Source organism: Typopeltis vanoorti, chromosome 14 (genome assembly GCF_054136105.1).
Source record: "Typopeltis vanoorti isolate ZY-2024b chromosome 14, IOZ_Tvanoo_1.0, whole genome shotgun sequence".
Classification (NCBI taxonomy): domain Eukaryota; kingdom Metazoa; phylum Arthropoda; class Arachnida; order Uropygi; family Thelyphonidae; genus Typopeltis; species Typopeltis vanoorti.
The window spans coordinates 52,512,788-52,539,397 of NC_143562.1; the positions used below are offsets into that span (position 1 = coordinate 52,512,788).

Consider the following 26,610-nt stretch of genomic DNA (forward strand, 5'->3'; position numbering starts at 1 on the left):
TCTTGGCTTCTTGCTTTCTCTCTCTGTACACCTCTCTGTCCTCTTCCATTCTTGACTCATCCCACTTCTGCTTTGCCTTCCTCTTAGCTGTCACTGCCACTTGTACATTATTATTCCACCTCCAACCCTCCTTCTGCTCTCTAATTTTTCCAGATGCCTCATCAAGAACCTCGATTGCACAGCTCAGGATTACTTTTGAATTATGTTTCTGCCAATCTTTTACACTTTCCAGTCCATCCGAAATCCTCTCTAACACTCTCTCCCTAAAACGATTCCTCACACTCTCTTCTTTTAAGCGAAACCACTTAATTGTCTTCATCCCATGGCTTCCAGATGTTCGTATCTTCGATCTTATTTTAAAGTCTGTGCACAGCAGTCGGTGTTGCTGTGCCACTTGATCTGTTGGAATTACTTTACAATTTGTCACAACCTTAAGATGATTCCAGCTATCTCTAATTGCACTATTTGATGAGAAATATATTACACAGAATACATAAGCATCTGTACCTTATTCAGTAAAACTACTTGTTTTTCTTGCATTTGCAGTATAATGGCTGTTGGGGAGGGCATGTTGTTACTGCGGGGAGCGAGTTACTATCGCCTCGACGTGAACATATTTAAACATTTTTCGTGTGCGAGGTATATGCAAAACTTTTTAATGTTTTTTTTCGTAAAGTAAAATCAGCATTGCGAATTATATGCGAGGACAAGTTATATTCGATTAAATATAGTAAGCGTTTCGCTAACAAGTTGACATCCTTCTGCTGCTTCCCCTGCTCAGCTGGCATCTATGGCTAGTTAAAATGCATAAATATTTTTCTCACTAGTTTTTTTCAAACCAATATCATTAAAATCAATTTAATTATATAATAATCAGTTTTACACTGAATAATATAAATTTCTATATAAATAAATTAAATTATTCATAAAATATTATATATATATACATCCTCTGTCCAAAAAGAAACCAAACTTTTCGAAAATAGAAGAAACTAGTTGCGTCACCTGTTGTATCTTTTTATTGTCAAAAGTGGCAACCTTCATTGGTGTTCTATCAACTGTTTATGACATTTGTTTCATCAGAATCTGACAGTGACTCACAGTTTTCATTTTGTTTCATTATATTGCCAACAGTGACAGTGTGTTTTGATGAAACGGTCGGAAAATGAGTTTCAAACAGAGGGCTCCGATTGACTTTTGTGTTAAACTTGGTAAAAGTTTTACCAAAACAAATCAGATGATTCGAAAAGCATACAGTGATGAATGCTTATCCTGTACTCAAGTTTATGAGTGGTTTAAGTAATTTCAAAGTGGTCGTGAGATGCTTGAGGACGATGAAAAGCCGGGCAGTCCAAAAACTGGACTGAGCGAAGTTAACATTAAAAAATGTGTGATTTCATCAAAGAAAACCCAAAATCGTCCGTGAGATTGATTGAAGATGAATTGGGGATTCCAAAATCAACTGTGCACAACATTTTGACCGAGAGTTTGTGCCTTCGTAAATTGAATTCGCGATTTGTTCCCCACAAGTTGACCGACAACCAAAAAATGTATCGAATTGAACACTGCAAGGACCTCATTAAACCGCTTGTAAGGACTCAAACTTCCTTGAAACAATCGTTAGTGGTGACAAAACGTGGTGTTTTGAGTATGAGCCCAAATCAAAGTGCCAGAGTGCAGACCATCAGAAGAGTGGCATCCGAAAAAAGTCGCTTGTTGAAGTAAAAAATAAAGACAATGCTGATTTGTTTCTACAATTCTAAGGGCATTATTCACAAAGAATTCGTTCTGCTTGGCCTGACGGTCAATGGTGAGTTTTATCTCGAAGTTTTGAAGCGATCGATATCGAGAATTCGTCACATACGATATGAATATCGTGACGATCGACCATTCGTCAAAACACACTGTCACTCTTGGCACTATAACTCGGCTTCTAATGAAATAAATGTCATAAACAGTTGACACAACACTAATGAAGGTTGCTGCTTTCAACAACAAAAAGATACAACCGGTGGTGCCACTAGTTTTTCTTCTATTTTCGAAAAGTTAGGTTTCTTTTTGGATACTGTGTTTGTGTGTGTATATATTATAAATGAATTAATTAATTAATTTTCTATTAATTTTTCCTCTATTAAAAACTACCTGGCATGTCAGCAACTTGATTTGAAAATTTCTGGTACATGCCAGCACGTCAGCAATTCGATTTGTAAAATTTTGGCATTCGCACATAAAAAGTTTCGCCACCACTGCCCTAGAGGTCTCTGATGATAATAATAACAATATATATATAGAAAAGGAAGGCATATATTTGGGAAAAATATTTTACCACTATTCATGCAAATTTTGGATTCCAGTGTTTATATGAGGTGAAGTTTAAACTTTATTCAAAATAAAGCTAATCGTTGAAAAAAAATCGGTCTTTAATTTTGGAAATTTATATAATCAGCTTGCATAATTTTAAAACTACAAAGAAAGAGTAAGCAGATGTCAGAGATTATTATAATTCAAAGCGTTATTCTAGAACATTTGTTTTAGTTTTGCTTATATTTTAACTAGTACTTATAAATTATCAAATGACGTATGTTGCAAATATATAACTAAAATACTAAAATTTCAGAAGTTCCGGTTAGAAGTTGGTGCTTATGGAATGGATGCCTTACTTCAAGTTTTAGAAAACGATAGAAAAGATGTTGATATAATGGGATATGCCTTGTATGCTCTTTCAAATGTCATCTCTGGCTGTCCAGAAGATGAAGATGAAGAAGGTATGTAACTATAATAAGTTGGTGTGTATATTTGCAGACGTGATGTCATTTTAGTATTTTTTTTAAAAAATGGATATTTTGCAAAATGTACTGCTAGCATTATTGTCAGTCTATCCATTGTATACACTTAACAGAGCTGTTTTAACCTGTTTTGTTGATATTTGAAATTCTAGTATCTTTATTAAAATCTAAACAATTTCAGTTTTCATTTTGAATAACTTTTTGAGTTTGTTATTTTACTTTTTTTTTTATGTTGATACTACTCATGAAAGTTTTTAAACCTGTCTTTGTAGTACTGTGGATAGATAGAGTTGGAATATCTGGAAACCCTCATCAAGAGACCAAACATGGTATTTCTCCAACCATTTCAGTTCTGTTATAAGCAGGATGTTAGTCATACACTAGGAAATGAGGATCATTTACTACTCAAGACTCACAAGTCTTCAGGTGGTAGAAGACTTTGGTATTCAAACCTATTCTCTGTTTCTGTATTTGGCCTCATGGCCCAGACACATTATTCTTTCCTGTCAACTTCATTAGACTACATCAGTGGTGTTCAAACTTTTTTACTATGCGAGCTACTTTTCTATAAAAAGTTATTCAGCAATATACTCTCTTATATAGATCACGTTCCCCCAACCTGATATCTGATTACGTACAAATAAACAACTAAAAAAAAATACACAACTAAAAACTTTATTTGTGTATTTAAAAATTTATTTATCACTTTTAATTATTTTAATTCAACAAAAAAAACACAAATATATTGGAATAAAATATTTATTTCTCTATTTTGGAAAACCAAAGTTAGAAAAAACAACAGATCGATTACAAACTCACAAATTATAGGAAATGCTGGTTGATTAAAAAAAAAAACAGTTAATGTGAAATTTGGCATTGTTTGGACCTCGCAATATTTTCATAGTCAAGTTGATATGAAGAAGTGGCCAATCGCAGACAATCATCCAAACGATCATTTGTAATTTGGTTTCTTAATTGATTTTTTATGACGGTCATATTTGAATAAAAGTGAATTCTGACAAGTATGCCGATCCGAAACATGACAGAATTTTTCTCGCAATATCAGTTAATATTGGGAATTTTTCATGTACATACTTCCAAATGACTTCATTGTTTATTGATTTTAAATGTAAACTGTTCTGAATGTTTATTATCTCAAGTTCTACTTCAGCTTGGTTTATATCAAACAGCCCACTAATTTTATTGGAAATTTCTGTGATGTTCAAGTTTTCTTGAAATGGATTATTGATAAAAGATACAATCATTTCAGTTTTATTAAAATCTTTAAATCTTGAATTTATTTCTTCCTCAACTAATTCTATTTCACGAATAAATTCTTTTAAATCATAGCGAAGCATTTCTTGATTTTGTTCAAAAAATTTTAATGAATATGGAGATGTCTAAATTCGCGGTCATGTATATTTTTCTTTAATAAAAGTAAGTATTGTTGGAAAGTTTTTATTGAACTTAACATATCAATTAAATTTTATCTCTACCTTGTAACTCTAAATTTAAATTGCTTAATTTCGTACAGAAATCAACTAAAAATGATAAGTGTAACAACCATCTTTTATTACTCAATTGTGGATAAATATCTCCTTTTTCATCAAGAAACATTTTTATATCGTTAATTAATACAAGAAACCTTTCTAAAAATTGACTTCTGCTGAGCCAGCAAACATTATTGTACAACAGAAGTTCCCTATAATCATCTGCCTGTAATTTAAATAACCGCCATTGCAGAGCTTTTCCTCAAATTCTCAAATTGTAAATTCTTAAACAGAATTTACAATTTTAAATGTAATATTCAAAACATCTTTTGTGTTTAATCTTTTACTACACAGTACTTGTTGGTGAATAATACAGTGATACGTTAAAAAATCTGGATATTTGTCATCGTTTTTACATAATGAAATGAAGCCTGATTTATTACGTATCATTGCAGGAGCACCATCAGTAGTAATTGACACAAGTTTAAAAAGCGGAAGTTTGTGCTGTCTCACAAATTCATCAAATGCCGATAAAATGTCTTCTCCCCTAGTCCTTCCCAATAATGGTATAATTTTCAAAAGTTCTTCTTTACTTGAATAATCTTGAAATACCATGCGAATAAATACCATTAACTGAGCAATATCAGTGAAGTTGTTTGATTCATTAAATTGTAATGAAAATGTAACACACTGGTGAATGTCTGGCATTAACCTGGACTGGAAACTTTTCTCCGGCAATTGGAACTCTTCCTTTCAGCAATTTGAAACCTTGTCTGCGGCCTAGAAGTAGTCTCTCTCTGGCAACGTCTCAAACTGAGAAGCTCCTTTCTGGAAGCAGGAAACTCCTCTCTCAAGCAACGTGGATCCGGGAAGTCTCTCTGACAGCGACTCTGGACCAGGCAGCCTCCTCTCTGACAGCAATTCTGGAACCGGGATTCCTTCTGCTTGTTTCAGTCCCTTTTTATTAGACCTCCTCTGAGACCGCATATGAAGTTTGGCAACCCCCAAAGAATCGGTATGAGTCTTTCATCTTAACTTTCAAGTTTGGCATGCCTTTTGTTCTCCTCTGCCTTCTTTTTATTGTAAGTTGCCAGCCATCGGAAAGTTGTTTGAATTCTTTCCGACTGACTTTGAAGATGTTTACACTTAGAGCCTGCAAGCCTTTCTCATACATACAAGTTTCAATAACAATCTTTCTAATGCCGCCATGTAGCTTTGGCGACAAAAACATTGCCTTTGTTTTTAACACTCTAACATATTCTTATTAAAGCAGTATATACAGTTAGCCAAAAGAGTTATTTACAAAAACATCTAATACAAACTATACCGAGACAAACGAAGTTTATTTTTTTTACAATGTTCACATGGGACTTAACCTAAGTAAAGAATCAATGTAATGTGCTTTGGAATATTTAATATTTAAGCTACAATCGAGTTTTTACACTTTGCTTATGATCGTATTCACTCGGCTCGCTGTTTGACTTCCACTGATCCAAATTAATTCATTTACCTGGACTTATAAGAAAATTACTGATTTGACAATTTTAACAAAAAATAAATAAACAATAGCAATACACTTAAAGCGAATTAAAAATAATACAAAATAATGATAAATAAAATATTATGTTTTCAGTTTTAATTAAATTTGTAAGTAAGGAGGAATACACAAGAGATATCGACCAAAAATTGCTCCGCAGTCGATTGCGATCGACGGGTTGAACACCCCTGGCCTACATCCTAATGCAATCCAGTTTGGAAAAGGAAACCAACAATAAACTATCTTTCTTAGACTCTTTAGTTGCACACCTTCCTAATGATAAACTCTCATTCACAGCATACAGGAAACCAACTCACACTGGCAAATACATTCACAAACTTTTCTTTCCCCCCCCCCCCTCAGCAATATGACATTATTAAAACTCTAACCAATAGAGCCTATGATCTTGGCAATATCATAGCCAAGATCATAGGCTATGATATTGCCAAGATCATAGGCTCTTGATCCTTTTTTGATCAAGATCAAAAAAGGATCAAGAGCCTATGATCTTGGTCCTTTTTTGATCTTGATCAAAAAAGGATCAAGATCAATTTTTTGATCTTGATCCTTTTTTTGAAAGAAAAGCCTGATGTTTCAGGCTTTTCTTTCAAAAAAAAAAACATATTATACACACCTTTCTATCCTGTGGCTTCAGTTCGTACAGAATTAAAACCAATCAATCCTTTCCCCTAATTCATGACCATCTCTTCAGAAGGAGATTTTAGGACTCATCACCATCTCCTACATCTGGGGTACATCCCCAAAAAAAAAAAAATGGCCAGATCCTTAAAAAAAATACCTCTATACAGCTTTTTAGCCCACTAAAACTAGCTATCCCTTATCTGTTTTGCTGAAGATTATCTCCCTCCTCTTTCCTGTTCCTGCAAGTTGGCATACTTTGACCAGACAGGCAGATCAGCCATCTAAATGAACATAAAAAAATACATCTGCAACATGACTTATAGTCAACCTGGTCTTGCAGACCATGTATTAGATACTACTCATAGGACCAACTAGGAATAAACCCATCATGCTCTATCACAGCAGGTTGAGAAAATAGAAAGACTATATTTAGAATCTGCAGCTCCCCTCAGAAATCAGTCTAATTTAATTAAATATGGTCCAAGAAACTTCCCAAAATATGGGAAACGTTAATCCTCAGGGATCCCAATTTACAACTGAGACCACCTCCAGATTCCAACAGAGAACACTCCACCTATATAGGACTCTAGTCATATATCCATATATTCATTTAGTATCATGTTGCTTTGTATGTGTGTATGTTACAAGTGTTTGTACATCCCTGAAGATGTATCTGTGACTGAGATGAAATATTGGAAGAATTAAATAGTTTTTTTTTAAGACTTTCCCAGTGCTGTTTATACTCCATTAAGCCTCCAACATGATTCAAACCCATAGCCTCTTGGTTGGAGAATGAAGTTGATATCTACTTAGACAACCAAATCATCAAAAGTACTCAAATTCCATTTATGCATTGTGCAATACAGAAAATGAAGTTAAATTAATATTATACAACATGGTATTGCCATTGAGAGAATCTTCCAGAAACACAACACTGTACAGTGTTGAGAGAATGCTGTTATCTCACTAACTGAATACATCTGAGACCTGTTAAAGTTGCCTCATTTGCAAAAAAATAAAAAAAAGATTCAGCACTGTTAGTGTGATATCTACCTTTCTATGATATTTGGATACTTTTTAAACCTGTTTATCCTGAAGTAGTTTTATTGAGTTTTTCAAAAAGCACTCCTTAGAGATTATTTTTAAATAAAATTTACTCAACTGGTATCCCCCCCAATAGAATGGAAAAAAGCAATTGTGATTCCTATCTTTAAAAAAAGTAATAGAGATGGCCCTAAAAACTATAGCGGTATCAGTATACTAAATTCCTGTTACAAAATATATAGCAGAATCTTAAATAACAAACTAATGAAATATTCTGAAAACTTTATTCTAGAAGTACAGAATGGATTTAGAAAAGGACGATCATGTATAGACCTGGCCTTTTGCCTAAAATTAATAATAAATTAATAATAGAGAAAAGAAGAGAATACAATTTAGAAACACATATTGCATTTATTGACTTTGAAAAAGCATTTGACAAAGTTAAAAGAAACATATTATTTAACATATTAAAAGAAAGACAAATACCAAATAATATCCTAAAAGCTATCACAAGTATATGTGAAAATAATCAAATACAAATAAGATTAAATTACAAGCTATCATATAAGAGAGAGAGATAAACCAAGAGGTCCAACAGGGATGTCCCCTCTCAGCAACTCTTTTTAATATCTACTTAAATGAAATAATAATAAAATGGAATAAAAATTCCATTAAAAATTCCATCAAGGAATTAAACTTTCTCCTACAGTTAACTTAAACACTCTCCTCTTTGCCGACGACCAAATAATAATTACAAATTCTTAAGATAACTTACAGAAAGCTATTTTAGATCTAAATGAGATATCCAAAGATTATGGTATGATAATATCAACAGAAAAATCAAAAACTATGGCCTGTAAAGGACAAGATCCCTAAAATAGTAATAGATAACAAGATCTTAGAACAGGTGAATTCATTTAACTACCTAGGATGTATGATCACATATGAAAATGAAAAAGATATAAACGTAAAAATTGCAAAATATTTAAAAATAACAGGTGTAATTAACTCTATATTTAAACCAAACCTAGTTCAAAAACAAACCAAGCTAAAATTATACAATACATTAGCCCTACCAGTCTTAATGTATGGAAGCGAAATCTGGACAATAAAACAAAAGGACAAACAAAGATTAACAACAGCAGAAATGAAGTTTATGAGAAAAACTGCAAAGTATACCCTATTTGATCACAAAAGAAACGAAGATATTATGAAAGAATTAAACCAAGAACCAGTAATAGAAAAAGTTAAAAAATATAAACATAAATGGATGTAACACGTTCAAAGAATGAAAACAGAAAGATTACCAAAACAAGCCTTAAAGTACAAGCCATTAGGTAAAAGAAAACCAGGAAGTCCTCTTAAACGATTCAACGATGACTTCTAAGGCCGGATCAGGCCATGTTAGGCCTAAATCCTTGATACGCATGATGATGATGATGATGATGATGACTACTTAGAGAGAGAGAAAGAAGCAGAATAATATTAAGCATCATTACTCCCATGGGCATTGAATAATAACCTTGGTGAACATGAGGGCAAAGAGCTGTACTGAAAACAAATAATTGCTAATCTTCACTGAGATATATTGACAAAAATTCCAAGAGTTAAATAAAATTACTTCTAACAGAGCTCTAAGAAGCAAGAAATACAAAAGCATATAGATTTAAAAGGCAAGTACATAAAAATATAAATAAGATAATAGAAATTATGCTATACAATTAAAACTTTAAAGAAAAGGAAAAATACAGCCTGTTCTCAACTTATCTATCATCAAATATCTAATTCCAGATTGATGATAAGATGATAGATGATGATGAACAATGTAGAGAAAGCTTCCAGTGAACCAATGTAACTTATACCAATCAGGAGTTTGGACAATTTTAGCTAGAATCCATTGAAACAATGAAAGCTTTGAGAAAAAAATGCCTGTTAGAATTGTTTGCTATTCTTGAATGATTCACTGTTGACAGTAAATCATTCAATCCAAATAGATTCTTTCATTTATTTTCTGTTGTCTCCACTGTGGAGATAGCTGTGGCATTACTGTATTTTTTTTTTTAATTACATTGTGATTTACAGTGTTAAATAATTACAAGTAAAATACCAGGTGATATGCGCAGTGCACCCACTCATAAACTTAACAAGATTATCTTGAAACGGAATTGATTATCATTAAGAAGTACAAAGATGGTTCAGGCATTGCAAGCCTATCACATGACTTTAAACTGGATACCTTGACTGTGAATGTGATTGTTTTAAAGATGCAGCTTATATTAAAGAACATATTAGAGTATCCATTGAAGGACAGATATATTGAAATCCATCGTAATCAAACAGTGTTCTCCACATATACTCAATTATATCATGATTAACCCCCCCAACCGGCCACGACGTTTATAGACGTTCAACTAAATCTGGATACGAAGCTCTAACACCCATTGAATAACATGGATAAGAAGTGCAATTTGGTGTCACTATTTCATCCACATCAGTCGGTAGGGAGGTTAAGGTGATGTTTATGTAAAAATTGTTTCTGTTTACAAAATTTCTATTTTTATAATCTCTACTTTCCCTGTTATTCTAAAGAAATGCAAGCTAGAGTGATTACAAAGTTTGTCATGACTAAAAAAAAGGAGAATATATCATATTTATTATACTGATGAATAACCAAAGTCATATCTTCAGAAGATTGGATGGCAATAAAATGTATGAAACTGTGTTCATGTTCCAGATTGTATCATTAATGGGATGAATGTGCAACATATGGCCTCTCCGCTAAACCAACTCCACTTTCTCATTGAGTGGCCTGTTTCCATAAACAGGATTCTGGTAAATATCGCTGCCAAAAAAGTATCTTCCCTAGTTGGAGGGTGCCCCGTAGATGACTTTCATTACCTAATGAAATACCACTGCCTTGCTACTTGGAGGTCTGAAATTGCTTTTACTGTGTTTGGTTCCCCAGAGCAGAATGCTGGTTTCTGCTCCTCCTCTCTTCTTACTTGCGTGGGCAAAACTCTATAAGGACTTTCCAAACATTATAAGGTTCATTAACCTTCCTGTTGAAGGGCATAGCAGTAATGCCTGCTGCTACATAGTAAATAAGACCAAACATGATGGTAATGCATTAGATGACCTCTCAATGGATGGTGAATAATCCACCTGGCACTTTCAGAGTAGTTGAAGAAACTCGTGGTTGCTCTTGATATTCCAAGACAATTGTTTGACTATGATATAGAGGCCTTCTTACCAAGCTAGTTTCTTAAGGTTTTTCTGCCTTTTTTGATTTGGTCACCAGTTTCTTCCCTGGTTATTCATTGCATGATATGGTTGATTGTTACCCTCACCAGATTTCTGTTCAATGTTGAGGTAGCTCTCTGCTTTCACTCATACTTTTCCTCCTATACATTAATGAATTTCTTTCACTAGCCTCAAATATTATCCATGGTTTTGTTGATGACAGTACACTCCATTTTCCCTTGTAAACCAACTTTTTTAACAGTCATTCTCCACTATTCTCGAGCCTGCAGTCTTATTTTTTGGAAGAAAGATCATACTTGTGAAAATATTTGTCTTTAGTCAAGATAAGTTTCTCTTCTCGAATTGATTTTCACATTTAGCCTATCTTGGTACAAACACACGCATGACTTCTCTTATGCACAACTCCTAACACTTCATAAATTCTGAATCTTGTTCTTGGAATGCTGTTTCTGCATTACATCTTTTTTATAGGTATTTTCATGTGCCATTCCCATAACATGGCTACCACCACCTCCACTTTTTTCTAATCATGTAATAACATGAAAATCTGCTTGTCAGCATTCATACACCTTTCAGCATCAAGCTTATTGAACCAACTTCTCATCCTCTTCTTTTATTCTGTCTGTTGTAATATCCTCCACACCATTTTCCCCCAGATGAATACTACTACAAGTTCTTCAAAAAACACATTAACAGATTCCTTCTTTCTCATAACCACTTCCTAGACATGACACATTGCATTGTAGGTTTTGATTTTGTGACTTATGTGTGAAGTGGATATAAAATAATTAAAAAACTTATTCTGCCAGATCATGCCTGGAGAGAATTCTGGTATATCATTATTATTATTATTATTACGGACTACTCCACGGAATCTTTGACAAACTTTGTAATCACTCTAGCTTGCATTTCTTTAGAATGCATGCATGCTAAAGAAAACACACTTTGTATAAACTGGATGATACACAACAGATTGTGTACACTGTAAGTATAGATAGTACCTGACACAGATGGGTTGCATTCTAGAATCTGTAAGTTGGAACAGTATCTAAAGCTGATTGTATTTAAAAGAATTTATTTATAAGTTCAAAATGTTTAGAACCATAATGTTAAGTCGTAAAAATTAAATTTAAAATATGCATACATGGTAAATGGCATAAATAAATTAAGAAAAATCATAAATTTAAAACAAGGAAAGTAGAGATTATAAAAATAGGATGATCCTAAACATCATGCCACGCATTATCCAACATTTATGCAGTATCTATCATACTTTGCTTTCAACATGGCACCCACAACAGACTCTCGCAACCTATTTTGCTCATTCACCACTCTCCAAGCAAAAAATCTAGTCCTGACCTGCCTGCTAACTACACTCTTGCTCAGTTTCCAAGGATGACCCTAGTTCTTCCACCACCATACCTATTCTGAAAAATTTCCTCTGTATTAATCTTGTAAAAAAACTCTTCAGTAATCTGTATGTCTCAATCATATCACCCCTTGGGGTGCGCAACAGCTGGGTTCTCATCCCTGCACCTTGTGAGTACCCATTAGGGGAAGCTAAAGCTGCTACCAACCAAACGCAAGTGATCAAACTAAAATGTTCCCAAATTTCTGCCCTAAAGGATCCCACCTAGGACCAGGCCTAAAAATAATATCATTTAATATTGAAGGTTTCTCCATCCAAAGCAAAAAATTACAGACCTATATCACTACTCAGCATCTTTAAACTCTATGAAAAATTAATTTTGAATAGGTTACAGCCCCTAATCTAATCCTATCTTATTGCTGAGCAGGCTGGTTTTAGACCAGGCAAATCCTGTACATCACAAATTCTCAGCCTCACTCAATATATAGAAAATGGCTATGAGCAAAATCTAGCCACAGGACAGTCTTTGTAGACCTGACTGCAGCATATGACACCATAAACCATCTCACATTCAGAAATAAAATATATTGAATAACTAGAGACTATCACCTTGTCCTCCTCATCCAGTAACTCTTGGAAAAGAGATGCTTTTTTGTGGACCTGGGGATAAGAAGAGCTGCTGGCATCCCCAAAAAAATGGCCTCCCACAGGGAAGTGTGTTATCAACATTACTTTTCAACATCTGTGTCAATGATTTCCCCATCTTTCCAGGAACTAGAAATTTTATCTATGCTGATGACCTTGCCATAGCTACTTAATCAAGTAAAGTCCATTAAAACTACTCTATCATTTGTCTTAAATACTCTGACCACATATTATAGCAATAATCAATTAAAACCAAACCCCCTTGAAAACCCAGATTGACCTTTTCCACATTTTCTTTTCTTATTTAACAATAAGAAAGCCAACAAGAAGCTACAGATTTCTTGGGAAGGCTCTTATATAAAACATTCCTGGAACCAATTCTGCCTTAGCATGTGACTCTCGATCACACTCTTTCATATAAAACACACACATAGAAAAAACAAAGACAAAAGTTAATGCAAGAAACAATATACTAAGAAAGTGTACTTCCTCCAAATAGGGTGCAGACCTTAGCACATTAGATCTTCTGCCTTGGCCCTTTGCTATTCTTCTGCTGAATATGCCTGATGAAAGAAGCAGACAAATGAATAATGATGAGTGCCACCCACTATTTGGCTAGACTATAGTACATATCATAAGATCCCGACATAACTTTCTAGCAACAATTGAACCACCTAAAAACCCTCCAAAGATCAGATTTCAACAATGGTTTGCACTATACCCTGAGAATAATACTGGTATTCCAACAGCTGAACATCTTCCATGTGGTGCATGCTTGGACTAGAATACTTGGAAAAGCCTCAAAAGACTACGAACAATAAGACGCTTCAAACAAAACCTCATCAGATATGGCTACCTCACTGGACCAGATAATTGTGAGTGTGGGGCAACCCAGTCCATGGAACACCGTCTTTCTTTAACCCACTTCTTCAATCCCCTTGCACAAAAGAGGACCTTATATCCTACACAGAAAGAGCAGTTGATTGTGCAAGATACTGGAGGAACATCTGACCATATTTATTGTATATAACTTGTATATAGTTTCTTTTTCCTTCATATTTTATCTATTATTTCTTGTATAATTTACCCATTAAATTTAAGCTGTTCTCATTTGTAATGTATCCTAATTTGTTGTAAATAATGTACTAATTACTTAATACTGTACCACATGTGTTTGGATATGAAATAAATAAATATTATCCCTTTTCTACCTGTCAATTGATTTCTGTAACCCACATATCTTACCTGTTTTCGTAAGTTTTATTCCATAGATCAAGACGGTAGGTTAGCTACCATCTTGATCATTCTAGATCCTCTCCACTTCTTCATCATTGCCAAGAAACCCACCTGACAGAGGGTCGATAAAGAGGAATAATAACCTGCTTGTTTCTGCTTGTCAAAGTATTCTTCAGTAACCAAGTAATCTGATGAGCTGCTTTAGCCACTTTTGCTATGTGCCCTCTAAACTTGAACTCAACTCCCAATCCACTAACACTCCCAAATCTCTAGCTTCATCAATTTCGTGGAACACAGTTTCATTAATGTGGCACACAGCTAGTAATTTTTACACCCCAAAATGCATAACCTTATATTTTGCCACATCCATTCTCCTTTGCTCAGACAGCTAGTCTATCCAAATCATCCTGGAAAATTTTAACATTATCTGTATTAACTATTGCTATACCCAATTTTGCATCATCAGCAATTAACTGAACATTTTTCTCAGATCCTTTCCTATATAATTAATGTACAAATTAAATAGAGTGGTCCAAGAACAGAGCCCTATGGTATGCCACTAGTCATAGGCTTTCTTCTGGATGCTATTTCTTAGTAAACTACTCTCTGATATCTCTCCATCAACCACTTCACAAACTTTATATTCATCCCCGTGTGCTGCAGTTTATTGTTTAAAATTCTATGTGGTATCTGTTAAAGGCTTTTGTGCAGTCCAGCAGTATCACTGTAAAACCCATTACCTTTATCCAACTCCGCTTTGAATGTACTATAAAATGTGAGCAAGTTACTGTGGCACAACCTACCCTTCACAAACCCACATTACCCCCCCCCCCCAACCATACAGTATCCCATCTCTGTTTATCCATTCTTTTATTTTGCTCCTGACCAACTTCTCCAGTTCCTTGACAACTCCTGATATGCTGATTGGTCAGTAATTTGCTACATCAGTCTTGGAGCCTCCTTTATGTAATGGAATTATTTTCTCCTCTTTCCTCTCCCTTGGAATTCACCTAGAATTGAGAATCAGATTAAACAATTCTCTAGTACCGTCACATTAAACTCAAGTGGTATAATCGTCTAATCCCATAGCTGTATTGTTGTCAAGGTTCTGTAATATGCTATTCACCTCCATTTCATTCACCTCGGTTCTCATATAAGTTTTTGCTTCTCTCATTACTGCAATATCTCCACCTAGATGATCTACACTTGCAAAGTGTTCACTTAGTAATTTTACTATTTTGTTTGATTCAGTTACTTCTCCACCATTGTTGTTCATTAAAATCATTATGTCATAAACATTCTTCATTTTACTTGCAACATACCAAAATAACTGTTTGGTATTCTCTTTAACCTCTATTGCTAATTTCTTTTCATTTGCTACTTTTGCCTTTCTTACCACACTGGTTACCCCTGTGGCCTGTGCTTTGTACTGCTCGTGTGCCTGCTAGTCACCTTTCCTCCTTGAATTCCCTCCACAAATTTTTCTTTTTTTGTGGCTCCAGCTTAATGATGATATTCATCCATTTAAATACCACTTGATTTACTCTCCTGACTAAGTATTCAGTCTGTGATTACTTCCCATGTACTATTATCATCCAGACCTTGCAGTTTCACATACCATGGTACTGATCCAAGCAATTTCCTATGCTTGTCATACTTACCAATCCTATAACTCCACATATACCCCCCCCTCTTAACTGAAAATTCCACACATTTAGCCACCTCCCAGAGGTCAAGACCATATGATCACTCTGAACAGTTGGTGGCAATGTGGTCATATTGGTTACAGACACATTCTCTGATACAATTACTAGATCTAGCACTTTCTCAAACCCCTAGTATATTCCATCACATGCTGCCTCAGGTAATTATTCCTTAGTAACTGCATAAATTCCATTTCCTTACTCCCATGTGTCCTCTCCTCTTTCTCTCCATAATAATTACCTTCCCTCTACTCATCATCATCATCATAAGTTTCCGGATATGTACCCCCAAGTGGTGTTTGGGTTACTATAACAGCACTACATGATTATGTTTACATTATTATTAATCTCCTATCAGCAATTTTCCTCCAAATTAGTCTATTACTTGTAAGCACTCTAATATTGTCATATCTAACATTTCGTTTTTCTAAGACAGTTCTGACTGAATCAATCCACCTAGACCTTGGTCTTCCTCTTTGTCTTTGTTGCTGCCATCTTGTCATTAAACATTTGTTTTGCTAACCTTTCTTCACCCATTCTATTTAAATGGCCAATACCACCATAGATTAGCTCTGCTGACATATTCTTGAATGCTAATAATGTCAAGTTTCTTTTTAATATCTTCATTTTTTAATGTGATTCTGCCATTGATTCCATCATTTTACTTCCCTAATTTTTCTCAGAACCCTCATCAGTGGTCTCTAGTCTTTGATCAAGTGCTTTATTTCTGACCCAACTCTCAGATGCATAACTTAAAACTAGTTTGAATACTGTCTTGTATACTGCTAGTTTAGTGTTTTGGCTAATTTCTATCTCATTCCATATAAATTTATTCAGCTAGCTACCCATCATACCAGCTTATTCTGTTGTCTATTTCCAGATTTAACCTGCCGTCTTCACTAAAAACTGTGCCTAAATAGCTGAAATATGTTACTTGTTCTATAGGATCTCTATTCTGAATGGAGATCCTATAGTGAAGTCTGATTTTCATGCCAAATTTGTTATAGTTGTTAGTTAAAGAATCCTAATTTAGTTTAGTTTAATTTAGTTAAAGAATCCTAGAGACTTGCTAGATGTGTTTAGGAGTACAACATCATCTGCATTTATGTAAAGAGATAAGTTAAGTTGGACATCTCCAATTCTAATACCAAAGTCTTTCCATGACTTTTGTTTAACTTCTTTTACACATCGCTTAGCTTGCTTACATTTTTTCTCTGTATTCTTTGTTTTCTTGTTTTCCAGTATTGATTCTTTAACTTCTTGTGTGTCCACCATGGTTCTTATTTTTCTACCCTTGCAAACAACTTCACCACATACCTCCCTAGCTGAATCAATCAATGTCTTCTTCAGTTTGCCAGTGAGACTCCATGGTTTGGTTCTTGTTTTCAAACTGCTGCAAATTTTTTTCAATAATGTTTGCATAGTTGAGTCAACAACTTACCTGTAAAAGCTGCTCAATTTTAATTATTTTTAACTTTCTTACATACTGTTCTTTTCAACATGATATTCATTCTTATCCTGCTTAGTACTTAACAGTCACTTTCAATTTTGAATTCCCTGTTACCTCTTGTATCCTGAACCAGCCTTATATCATTATCAATAATGATGTAGTCAATGTGGCTTTTCTTATTTCTTTTGTCTTCTCTACATGTGAACTTTTGCACATGTTTATGTTGAAACATGGTGTTATTAATGACTGGTCCGTGTTCTGATCAGAAGTCCAGTAAATACTTACCATTATTATGCTTTGTTCTTTTCTCCAAATTTTCCCAAAATGTTCCGGACCACTTTTTCTATTTTCTATGTCAGCTGCCTGTTCTAATGACCCAAAAAATTCCTCTGCTTCTTCCTTAGAAGAACCTTCTGGGACTATAGGCACAAATAAGTTTCATTGTCCATTTTCCCATTTTGAAGTTTTCCCACATACTCATTGCCCTCTACTCATTGAGCTTATTTGCCGATGCATACTATCCCCATCATCCTTTCCATCCCCTGGTCTATAGAAACATTCAATTGTATATTTTGTTTTGCTGGCCTCTTTCTCACACCAGATAGCCTCAAATGTGCTATTTTCTGTCATGTAGTTGAACTTCTACTCGCTTTGGTTGCAGTTCATTGGCTATCCTCAATCTACCCACCAGAAAATCATATAACTCTCTCTACCCACCCAGTACCCTTGGTGTCTTCTTAACCAGTTTTCCATTTAGAGATATACTCCAAATTTTAGCTCCTCTTGGTAACTCACACCACAACTTCATGCATGTTTCCTTTTCTACAGAACAGCCTCATTGAGCTGATTACATTCTGATCAAAAGGTCTGCTCTATCTGAATAACTGAACTAATTCTTACTGGGATGAAGATGATATTCATTTTCCATTATGCTCAAATTACTATCCAGATATTGCCTTTCCAACAAGTATTATTATTATTATTTAATAATAATAGAGGCCGGAGGCCCATTGTGGGAGACCCAAATCAACCATCACACACACAAAAAATATCATACCGATCCTTGAATCCATTCGCCATCAGAGAACTCATAACCAATTCTGGCAATCCATTCCATTCGCCATGCAAAAAATCTGATCCGCACACCCCCCTGCTAACCACACGCTCACATAACTTCCACAGGTGGCCCCTAGTTCTCTGACTATTTGTCATATACGAAAAATTTCACTTGCACCAATTTTATAAAACTCCTTTAATATCTTCAAAGTTTCTATCATGTTCTCTCTTTTCTGCCTGTCAACTAAACTTTGTAACCATCAACCTATTCTCATAGGGAGTATTCCACAGACCTGTCACTCATCTCTGAATCTTTTCAACCACCTCCTAGTCTCAGAAACCCAAGACCAAATCTGTGCACAGTAGCCAAGATGTGGTCGTATCATAGCCTTATAAAGAGGGATAATAACTTCCCTATCTTTACTTGTTAGCATGTTTTAAACATCCAAGTAATCCTTTGAGCTATTTTACAAACTTTGGCCATAATCTCTCTGAACTTCAGCTCTTTGTCCATCATTGTTCTCAAGTCCCCAGCCTCATCAATTTCCTGCAATCCAATACCATCAATATGATACACCATATGCAACATTTTCAACCCTAAGTGCATAACTTTACATTTTGCAACATTAAATTGACAATCATTATTCTTTTCCCACAATGCCAGTTTATTTAAATCATCCTGCAGGATATCTACACCACCTTTATCAACTATTGCTCTCCCCAGTTTTGCATCATCATCAGAAAACAACTGAATATGCCCTCTTAAATCTTTTCTTGTGTCATTGATATACAAATTAAAGATAGTGGCCCTAGTACCGAGCCCTCAGTTACTCTACTAGTCACCATCATTCTCCTAGACACTCCACCATATACTAATCTCTGGTGTCTGTCCATCAGCCATTCCCTATCCATACCCATCCTCTCCAGTTTTTGTAATAGTTTTCCATGTGGTATTCTGTCAAATGCCTGGGCAAAGTCAAGCAGTGTCATGGTGCGGCCATTACCTTTATCCAATTCTGCTGTCACTTTATTATAAAATGTGAATAAATTACTAAGACAGGACCTACCCTTTACAAAGCCATGCTACCCATGATAGAGTAGAGCATCCCTATCCATCCAATGTTGTATTTTACCTTTCATCTACTTTTACAACCACTCTCAATATATTAATTGGTCTGTAGTGTGCTACCTCTATCTTGGAGCCACCTTTATGCAATGGTACTATCTTACCTTGTTTCTATTCCCTTGGAACCCTGCCAGAACTGAGACTTAGATAGAACAACTTTGTCAGAGGCAATGCCAATTCTCTTGCACATTCATATAGTAAACAGGCTGATATGCCATCCATTCTCACTACTATGTTCACATTTATATTTTTATTTTTTAATATGCTAAACACCTCCTGTTCATGTATGTACCTCAATGTTGATATGCAGCTCTGTACATCAGCGACTGTAAAATCACCACCTGGATGATACACCTTTGCAAAATGATCACTCAGCAACTCAGCTATTTCTTTTGGTTCAGTCACCTTATTACCATGAACATTATTTAAATTCCTTCTACCACAGTCATTTTTCCTCTTACTTGCTGCATAATGAAAAAACTCTTTTGGATTTACTTTGGCTAATTCTTTCTCACAGTCTGATTTGGCCTTCCTTACCATAATAGTCACCCTTCTTCCTTGCACTAGTGCTCATGAGTATACTGATCACTTTTTTCTTTATAGTTCCTCTACAACATTTTCTCTTTTTTTTTTTTTTTTTTGTAGTTCTTGCTTTATCCACTACTACTCATCCACTTAATTCCAACTTGGTTTATCCTCTTAACCTGCTACTCTCAAGCAATCTCCAAACATTTGCCATGCACTACTGACATTCTTTCCTTGTAATTTCTCAAGCCATGGAAATGTTCCAAGATGACTCCCTTCTGAGTCTGTCATAATCACCAGCTTTGTAGTTGAACATAAACTGCATCTTGACAGAGAACTCCACATATTTGGTAACTTCCCAGAACAAGACCACATGGTCATTCTCCCCCAATTGGAAGAAGAGTGTCTACCTTGGTTATGGATACATTTTCTGATGCTGCTATCAGATTCAGCACCCTCAAATCCCTTGTCCCCTCTATAACATATTGTTATAGAGGGGACAAGGTCTAGTTAAAGTCTCCCATAATAATTGTTTGGCCTACATTCATTGTGCTGATTTGCTGATACATGGCATCTACATATACATCTTCCTGTGGACATCCCCTCCCCCAAATCTATAGCAGCACCCAACAATGTATTTTGTCCTATTTGCTTCTATCTCATGCCAGACAGCCTCAAATGAACCATCTCCTCCAGACTTAATATCCTCTAATATTCTGTAACATTAGAAGAAGCCTGAATAGCTTGCTATTCCTTTATCCTTAAACCATTATCCATTTACATTCTAACCCTGTAACTAGATCATTTTCAGTCAACCATGTCTCACTAATGCCTATAATTTTTGGCCAAGTTGAGCTTACCAATGCCAAAAATTCCTCGTCCTTATTCCTGATACTTCTTCCATTTGTGTACATGCATTTCAACATCTCTTTGTATCCATAGTTACCCTCGTGTAATGTCATTACTGATCCATTTAAGTGGGATACCTGTGAAATCCTGTTCAGCAATGTATAATCATTATTTTACCCATGCTCATTAATCACAGGGTCACCAGACACATGCTTGATTTCATCCTCTCTAATAGCTCTAGTTTCTGGAAGTTTTTTCACTTGGGTGTGCTACTAATTATATATTGGGTTTTATCCTTTATCCAAGTGTTAGCAAACAAAGTTTGTGCCTAAAGTACTTTCAGGACTGGGGCAACTTGTGGTAAAGGTGGTATAAGTTCTCATCACGTGCCTTAGTATCTTCCATAATGCAAAGCACATTTCCTTGCAGACATGTATAATGCTATGCATTAATGTTCATCCACTACCCAGACCAGTTTCGACACCTTTATTGAGGTCTCAACAGTGGGAGCCAGACCCAGAGGTGGTGATATAATACTAAGTCTTTATAAGGATTAGCTTAAAGGGCAAAGCAAGAATGCTTTTCATCTTTCCCATTATCTGTAGAGGACAGTGTAAGGATAAGGTGTTATTGAGCTATTAAAGTTCTGATCATGGCAGGAGGGTAACAGCAATAGCCAAGCCTCAGTTAGAACTTCATTGGCTACAGCATTGTCATCCATTACCCTCCAAGGGTATTAATCACCGCATCTCACGGTCGATTACTATCATTCAAAAAACTAATCCCAATACCAAGATGGAAGTAATGGAGAAGTCATATTTACCTATACGAGTTGCCAAAGGGTGTCACACCCTATTATTAAAATTCTCTGGATTAGTGATAAGCTTTATGGAAGTTTTTTCACTTGGCTATGCTACTAATTATATATTGGGTTTTATCCTTTATCCAAGTGCTAGTAAACAAAGTGATGAGAACTTATACCACCTTTACCACGAGTTGCCCCAGTCCTGAAAGTACTTCAGGTGCAAACTTTGTTTGCTAACACTTGGATAAAGGATAAAACCCATAATTATCTCTAGTTTCCCTTGTTTTGCACTTAACAGCACTTTCTCCAAACATCTAACTCCAAAACCATTCAAATACATAATCTAAATATATAATACATACATAAGTTCTTTCATCCATCAAATTCACTCCATATATCAATAAACTGCACACCATTCCTCCTGCACAATCTTCTCATTGGCAATCCCAGCCCTTCTCAGTTCTCTTCTATCATACTGAGGCCGCAGACTCTCAATCTTTACTTTCTTGCTCTACATTTTTGCTTCCACTAACAACTCTTTCATATCTTCTCTCATTGAATATTTCTTACCTTTCAAATCATTTGTGTGAAATCAACTTGTTCACTCCATTCTTCTGCATACTTACAGCATCACTAATATCCTTTACCTTCACACCTGGAAAACATGCTTTTGTCACTTTCTCATTGAGTACACCTCTTATCATTGAATCTGCATACAATACCATCTCTTTTCTTCCAATCTCTTGCACTTGTATGCTTTTCCCATTCTTTCTTTCTTTCATGCTCCATCCTTCCGTACTACATGCCAATCATTTCTCCATTCGCTTGAGCTCACATTCACTCCTGTGAAGGAGTCTGCATAGGCATGCACTTTCTGTCCCCTCTAACATCGCACCATCCACATTACTTTTCAGTCACTTCCTTCAAACTCTCATTCATATTTTGTGCACTATCATTCATTGCTTTCACTACATTTTCCACAACGCATTAACAATCCTGCCTTATATCCTTATTATCAGTCACTTCATTCTTTCTGGCAGTTCATATATTCACTTACAAAACATTTCCAACAAATATTTTCTCTGTTCTTGCTTTCATACTACAAACCATTCACTCTTAGCAATGAATACGGTAAATGTGCTACACTGAACTAAATCCTGTATGTTGATATCAGCCGACATCAATGTCTGGGTCACCATTTTTCTCGTGTGTATTGGTGCCATAATGAAAAACGATTCAGAAAATAATATCACTTAATAATAGATGACTAAACAACATGACTTAACTACACAGTCTCAAAAATAAACAAAAAAACAAATTTAGATAACAATTTTGCTAATCTCTACTAAAAAAATAATGACTTAGCTGAGCAACACATGTACTGCATTCACTACTCAAGACAACATTAGTGCCATTCCCAACTTGCTTCCTGTGCAAATAGCATTCAGACCTGGTATTTCCACTAGAGTCCTATAGACTCGATTTCTGCCTGTCCGTGTTTCTTTTTTTTATCACATCCAGATTTTACATTTGTAGCATTACCCAAAGACAAGGCTGACCTCCTGGCATCGTTTTAATAAAGTAGGGAAAGAAATTACTCCCTACTTTATTAAAAACAGTTCACCGTAAACATCAGAAGAATCCTGAATAGCTTGCTATTTCTCTTAATTCTTCTATTCTTGGCATACATACATCTATAGCTTCCTCCATATCCAAAAAAATCTGGTCAAGACCTTACTTCTAACCCTCTGTAAATCCCAAATCCACCCAACCTTAGAAAAAAGTTCTTACATTTGGTGTTGTGCATTAAAACCTTTCTAATGATGCTTAACGCTACCTCTGAATGGGACAGTCCAGGTAATGATGATCTCTCTTATCGTCATTGCAACCACTTTAATTCATGTTGTGAACTATGTAATAAAATAAACTTAGGATATTATATTATCTAAGGATACTATATGTAATAAAATAAGCTTAGGATACTATATTATATTATATGAAAATGAAAAAGATATAAACATAAAAATTGCAAAATATTTAAAAATAACAGGTGTAATTAACTCTATATTTAAACCAAACCTAGTTCAAAAACAAACCAGACTAAAAGTATACAATACATTAGCCCTTACCAGTCTTAATGTATGGAAGCGAAATCTGGACAATAAAACAAAAAGACAAACAAAGATTAATAACAGCAGAAATGAAGTTTATGAGAAAAAGTATACCCTATTTGATCACAAAAGAAACGAAGAAATTATGAAAGAATTAAACCAAGAACCAGTAATAGAAAAAATTAAAAAATATAAACATAAATGGATGGAACACGTTCAAAGAATGAAAACAGAAAGATTACCAAAACAAGTCTTAAAGTACAAGCCATTAGGAAAAAGAAAACCAGGACGTCCTCTTAAATGATGACTTCTTAGGCCGGAACAGGCCATGACTTTGATAACTTTTAACTTTGTGTTACAGCTAGGCCTAAATCCTTGATACGCATGATGATGACTATATTATATTATTATATTCTAATACTATATTAGAATTGCACACCCAGATATACTACAGTATTTAATTAAATTATGCCAGTATTAACTTTTGTATTTATAATTACCTGTTTATTTTGTTAATGAAATTATATAGCTACACAATTTTTTATTTATTTTTTTATTAATGGAATGTCTATTACGTATGTCATGTATACTGGATACATGTGTAAGATTAATATTGAACTAAATTAATGCATTTATTTTATTATAAATTTGTTTATTGGAAATGATAACAATAATTTAATTTAAATGAATTCATGATATGAAAACTTACTTGTTTGGTTTGAAGTGTGTTGTGTTAGAGAGATTTATTGTTTTCAAGTATGGTGCCATAATGACATGTAATGGCAGCTGAGGTCTATCATATAGAAAGAAAAATGTGTAAAGGTTATCAATTGTTACAGCAAATGGATGGCAGGATAGCTGTTAGGAGAAAATGTATGACAGGTTGAGATTTTAATGACTGTTCATTTCATTAAATTAAATAAAGATGATATCTCCTGGTTGTAAATAAAACTTCTTTAATAAATATGTTGGCAGCTGCCTGGGATAAAATAACTTGACAATGAATGAGATGATGTTTTAAATTGAAAAAAAAAGGTGTAAATTATGTTTAGAATAATATATTTTGATTGCATTTAGGACACCAAAAATTCACTTGCTACCTGTCTCTGATAACTCTCTCCAACTGCAAATGGGCAAGTGGATTTATGGAGCCTCTGCTGAGTACTGTTACTTGTACAAGAGTAACAGTACTCAGCAGAGTTTTTTAATTATTATTTTTAATGTAAATCTGTTACTGACATCATGATATTTTTATCAAAAGCAATAAAATATCAATGATTAGAAATTCCTTTCTGAAAAATTTCAAGTTGTGTGTGTGTGTGTGTGTGTGTGTGTGTGTGTGTGTGTGTGTGTGTGTGTGTGTGTGTGTGTGTGTGTGTGTGTATACACACACACACACACACAGTTATAAAAAAATGTTTACATGATGTAATTTGTCATATGCATATCCTGATGTAGTAATTTTTGTTAATAAACACTTCTAGGTTAGATTCTATAAAACAAAAAAAATAAATAAATAAAACCCTTTCAAGACAGAAAGATCCTCCTCCCATATAATTTGATTTCCAGTGACAGAATAGTTTGAAAGAATGATAGTTTCATTGATAAAAGTATTTGAAATAATGGTTAGTAATTTCTTCCTGGCCTAAAGAAGTTTAAAACCACTATTAAAATTTGAGTTATTTCAAACGGACTAAGTGAACTTGGACAAAACAGAATCATGTCTTCAATGCATGAAAACAGCTCTGGGTTCAATTGTAATAATGAATAGGGGTAATATACAATAATACTATTGCAAAACACTTTTTTTATAAGCTTGTCTGCAATAATTTCCTTATTTGTAATTTATGAATGCCTCCTTCATTTTCTCTCTCTCTCTCTTTCTCTCTCTCTCTCTCCTCACATGCATAATTTCTAGCTTGCTAGTAATAAACTTTAACTGTCTACGTGGTTAGGCTATGTACTTCGCAACCATATTCCTGCGGGAGGAGTGCCCTAGGTTCGATTCCAGTCAACGACGTGAGGAGCTTAAGGATCTTCCTCAGCCATAACCAAGTTAGCCGGTCTTGGGCATGGACAGCAGGGTTTCCCCCCAGCTTATTTGGGGGTTTCATCCTGCAAGCAGGCAAACCAGCTCCATGAACACACATGGATACAGTCAGGAATACTTAAGACAACCCCCAGCCATAGGTCTGAATTGTCAGCTATCCGGTCTTCCTGAGTCTGGATAAAAATAGAGAGGATTGAGGTGGTGCCGTACCTCCCCGTAAAAGGGGCTCACGGCCGTTGAATCACCATACGAAATGAAAGAATGAACTTTAACTGAAAGTTTTGGTAATTATATTTTATTCAGTAGTGAGAAATTAATGATCCATAAAATTTATTAAATACCTTTAGATTTTAATCAATGCTTCTACATCCCTCTATAAATTGTGAATAAGTACACGTTAACTAATAGGTTTCACAAGATTGAATCTGTTATTAAATGGTTCATTCAGCTACCCGACTTATTCTGCCGTTTGTTGTTATAACCATTAAATTACTGTATTCAAGTTGTGATCAGTTTTAATAAATGAATTATTATCTGCAGAATTATTAGTACTCTTTCTTTATTTTTAATAAGTAATGATATATATATATATATATATTAATTATACCTGTTCTTTGTCTAGTTTGCTCAGTTAAATTTCTAATAATTCAAATTTTTTTAAAGAAATAAGTGAAATAAAGAAAGAAGAGGAGGATTTGGGTATTCAGTTTACTGAAATTTTTATCAAAAAGCTGGAGAATATAATACTGCTGATTGAACTTCTTGAGGTAATAAAACTGTTATTAAAGATTTAAATTCTTTCCCCAAAAAAAGAATGCCACTAGTGGTGATAATCTTTTTTTTTTTGAAAAGATTGGGATTGATTAATTAAAGATACATTTAGAACTGAGTTTTTTACTCCAGAAATCTTAAGGGATTTTTGCTC

The 26,610-nt window shown here is 34.6% G+C and overlaps 1 protein-coding gene across 2 annotated transcripts in view; it reads left to right on the forward strand.

Annotated features, from left to right (window-relative positions):
- LOC150099478 (general vesicular transport factor p115-like) overlaps positions 1-26,610 on the forward strand; it is a 354,365-nt gene that overhangs the window by 56,361 nt on the left and 271,394 nt on the right. For both annotated transcript variants that reach the window (XM_090403647.1, XM_090403648.1), the window contains exons 3-4: positions 2,618-2,765; positions 26,349-26,452. In XM_090403647.1, the coding sequence (XP_090259773.1) occupies positions 2,618-2,765; positions 26,349-26,452 (252 nt within the window). The remainder of the gene's footprint in view (positions 1-2,617; positions 2,766-26,348; positions 26,453-26,610) is intronic.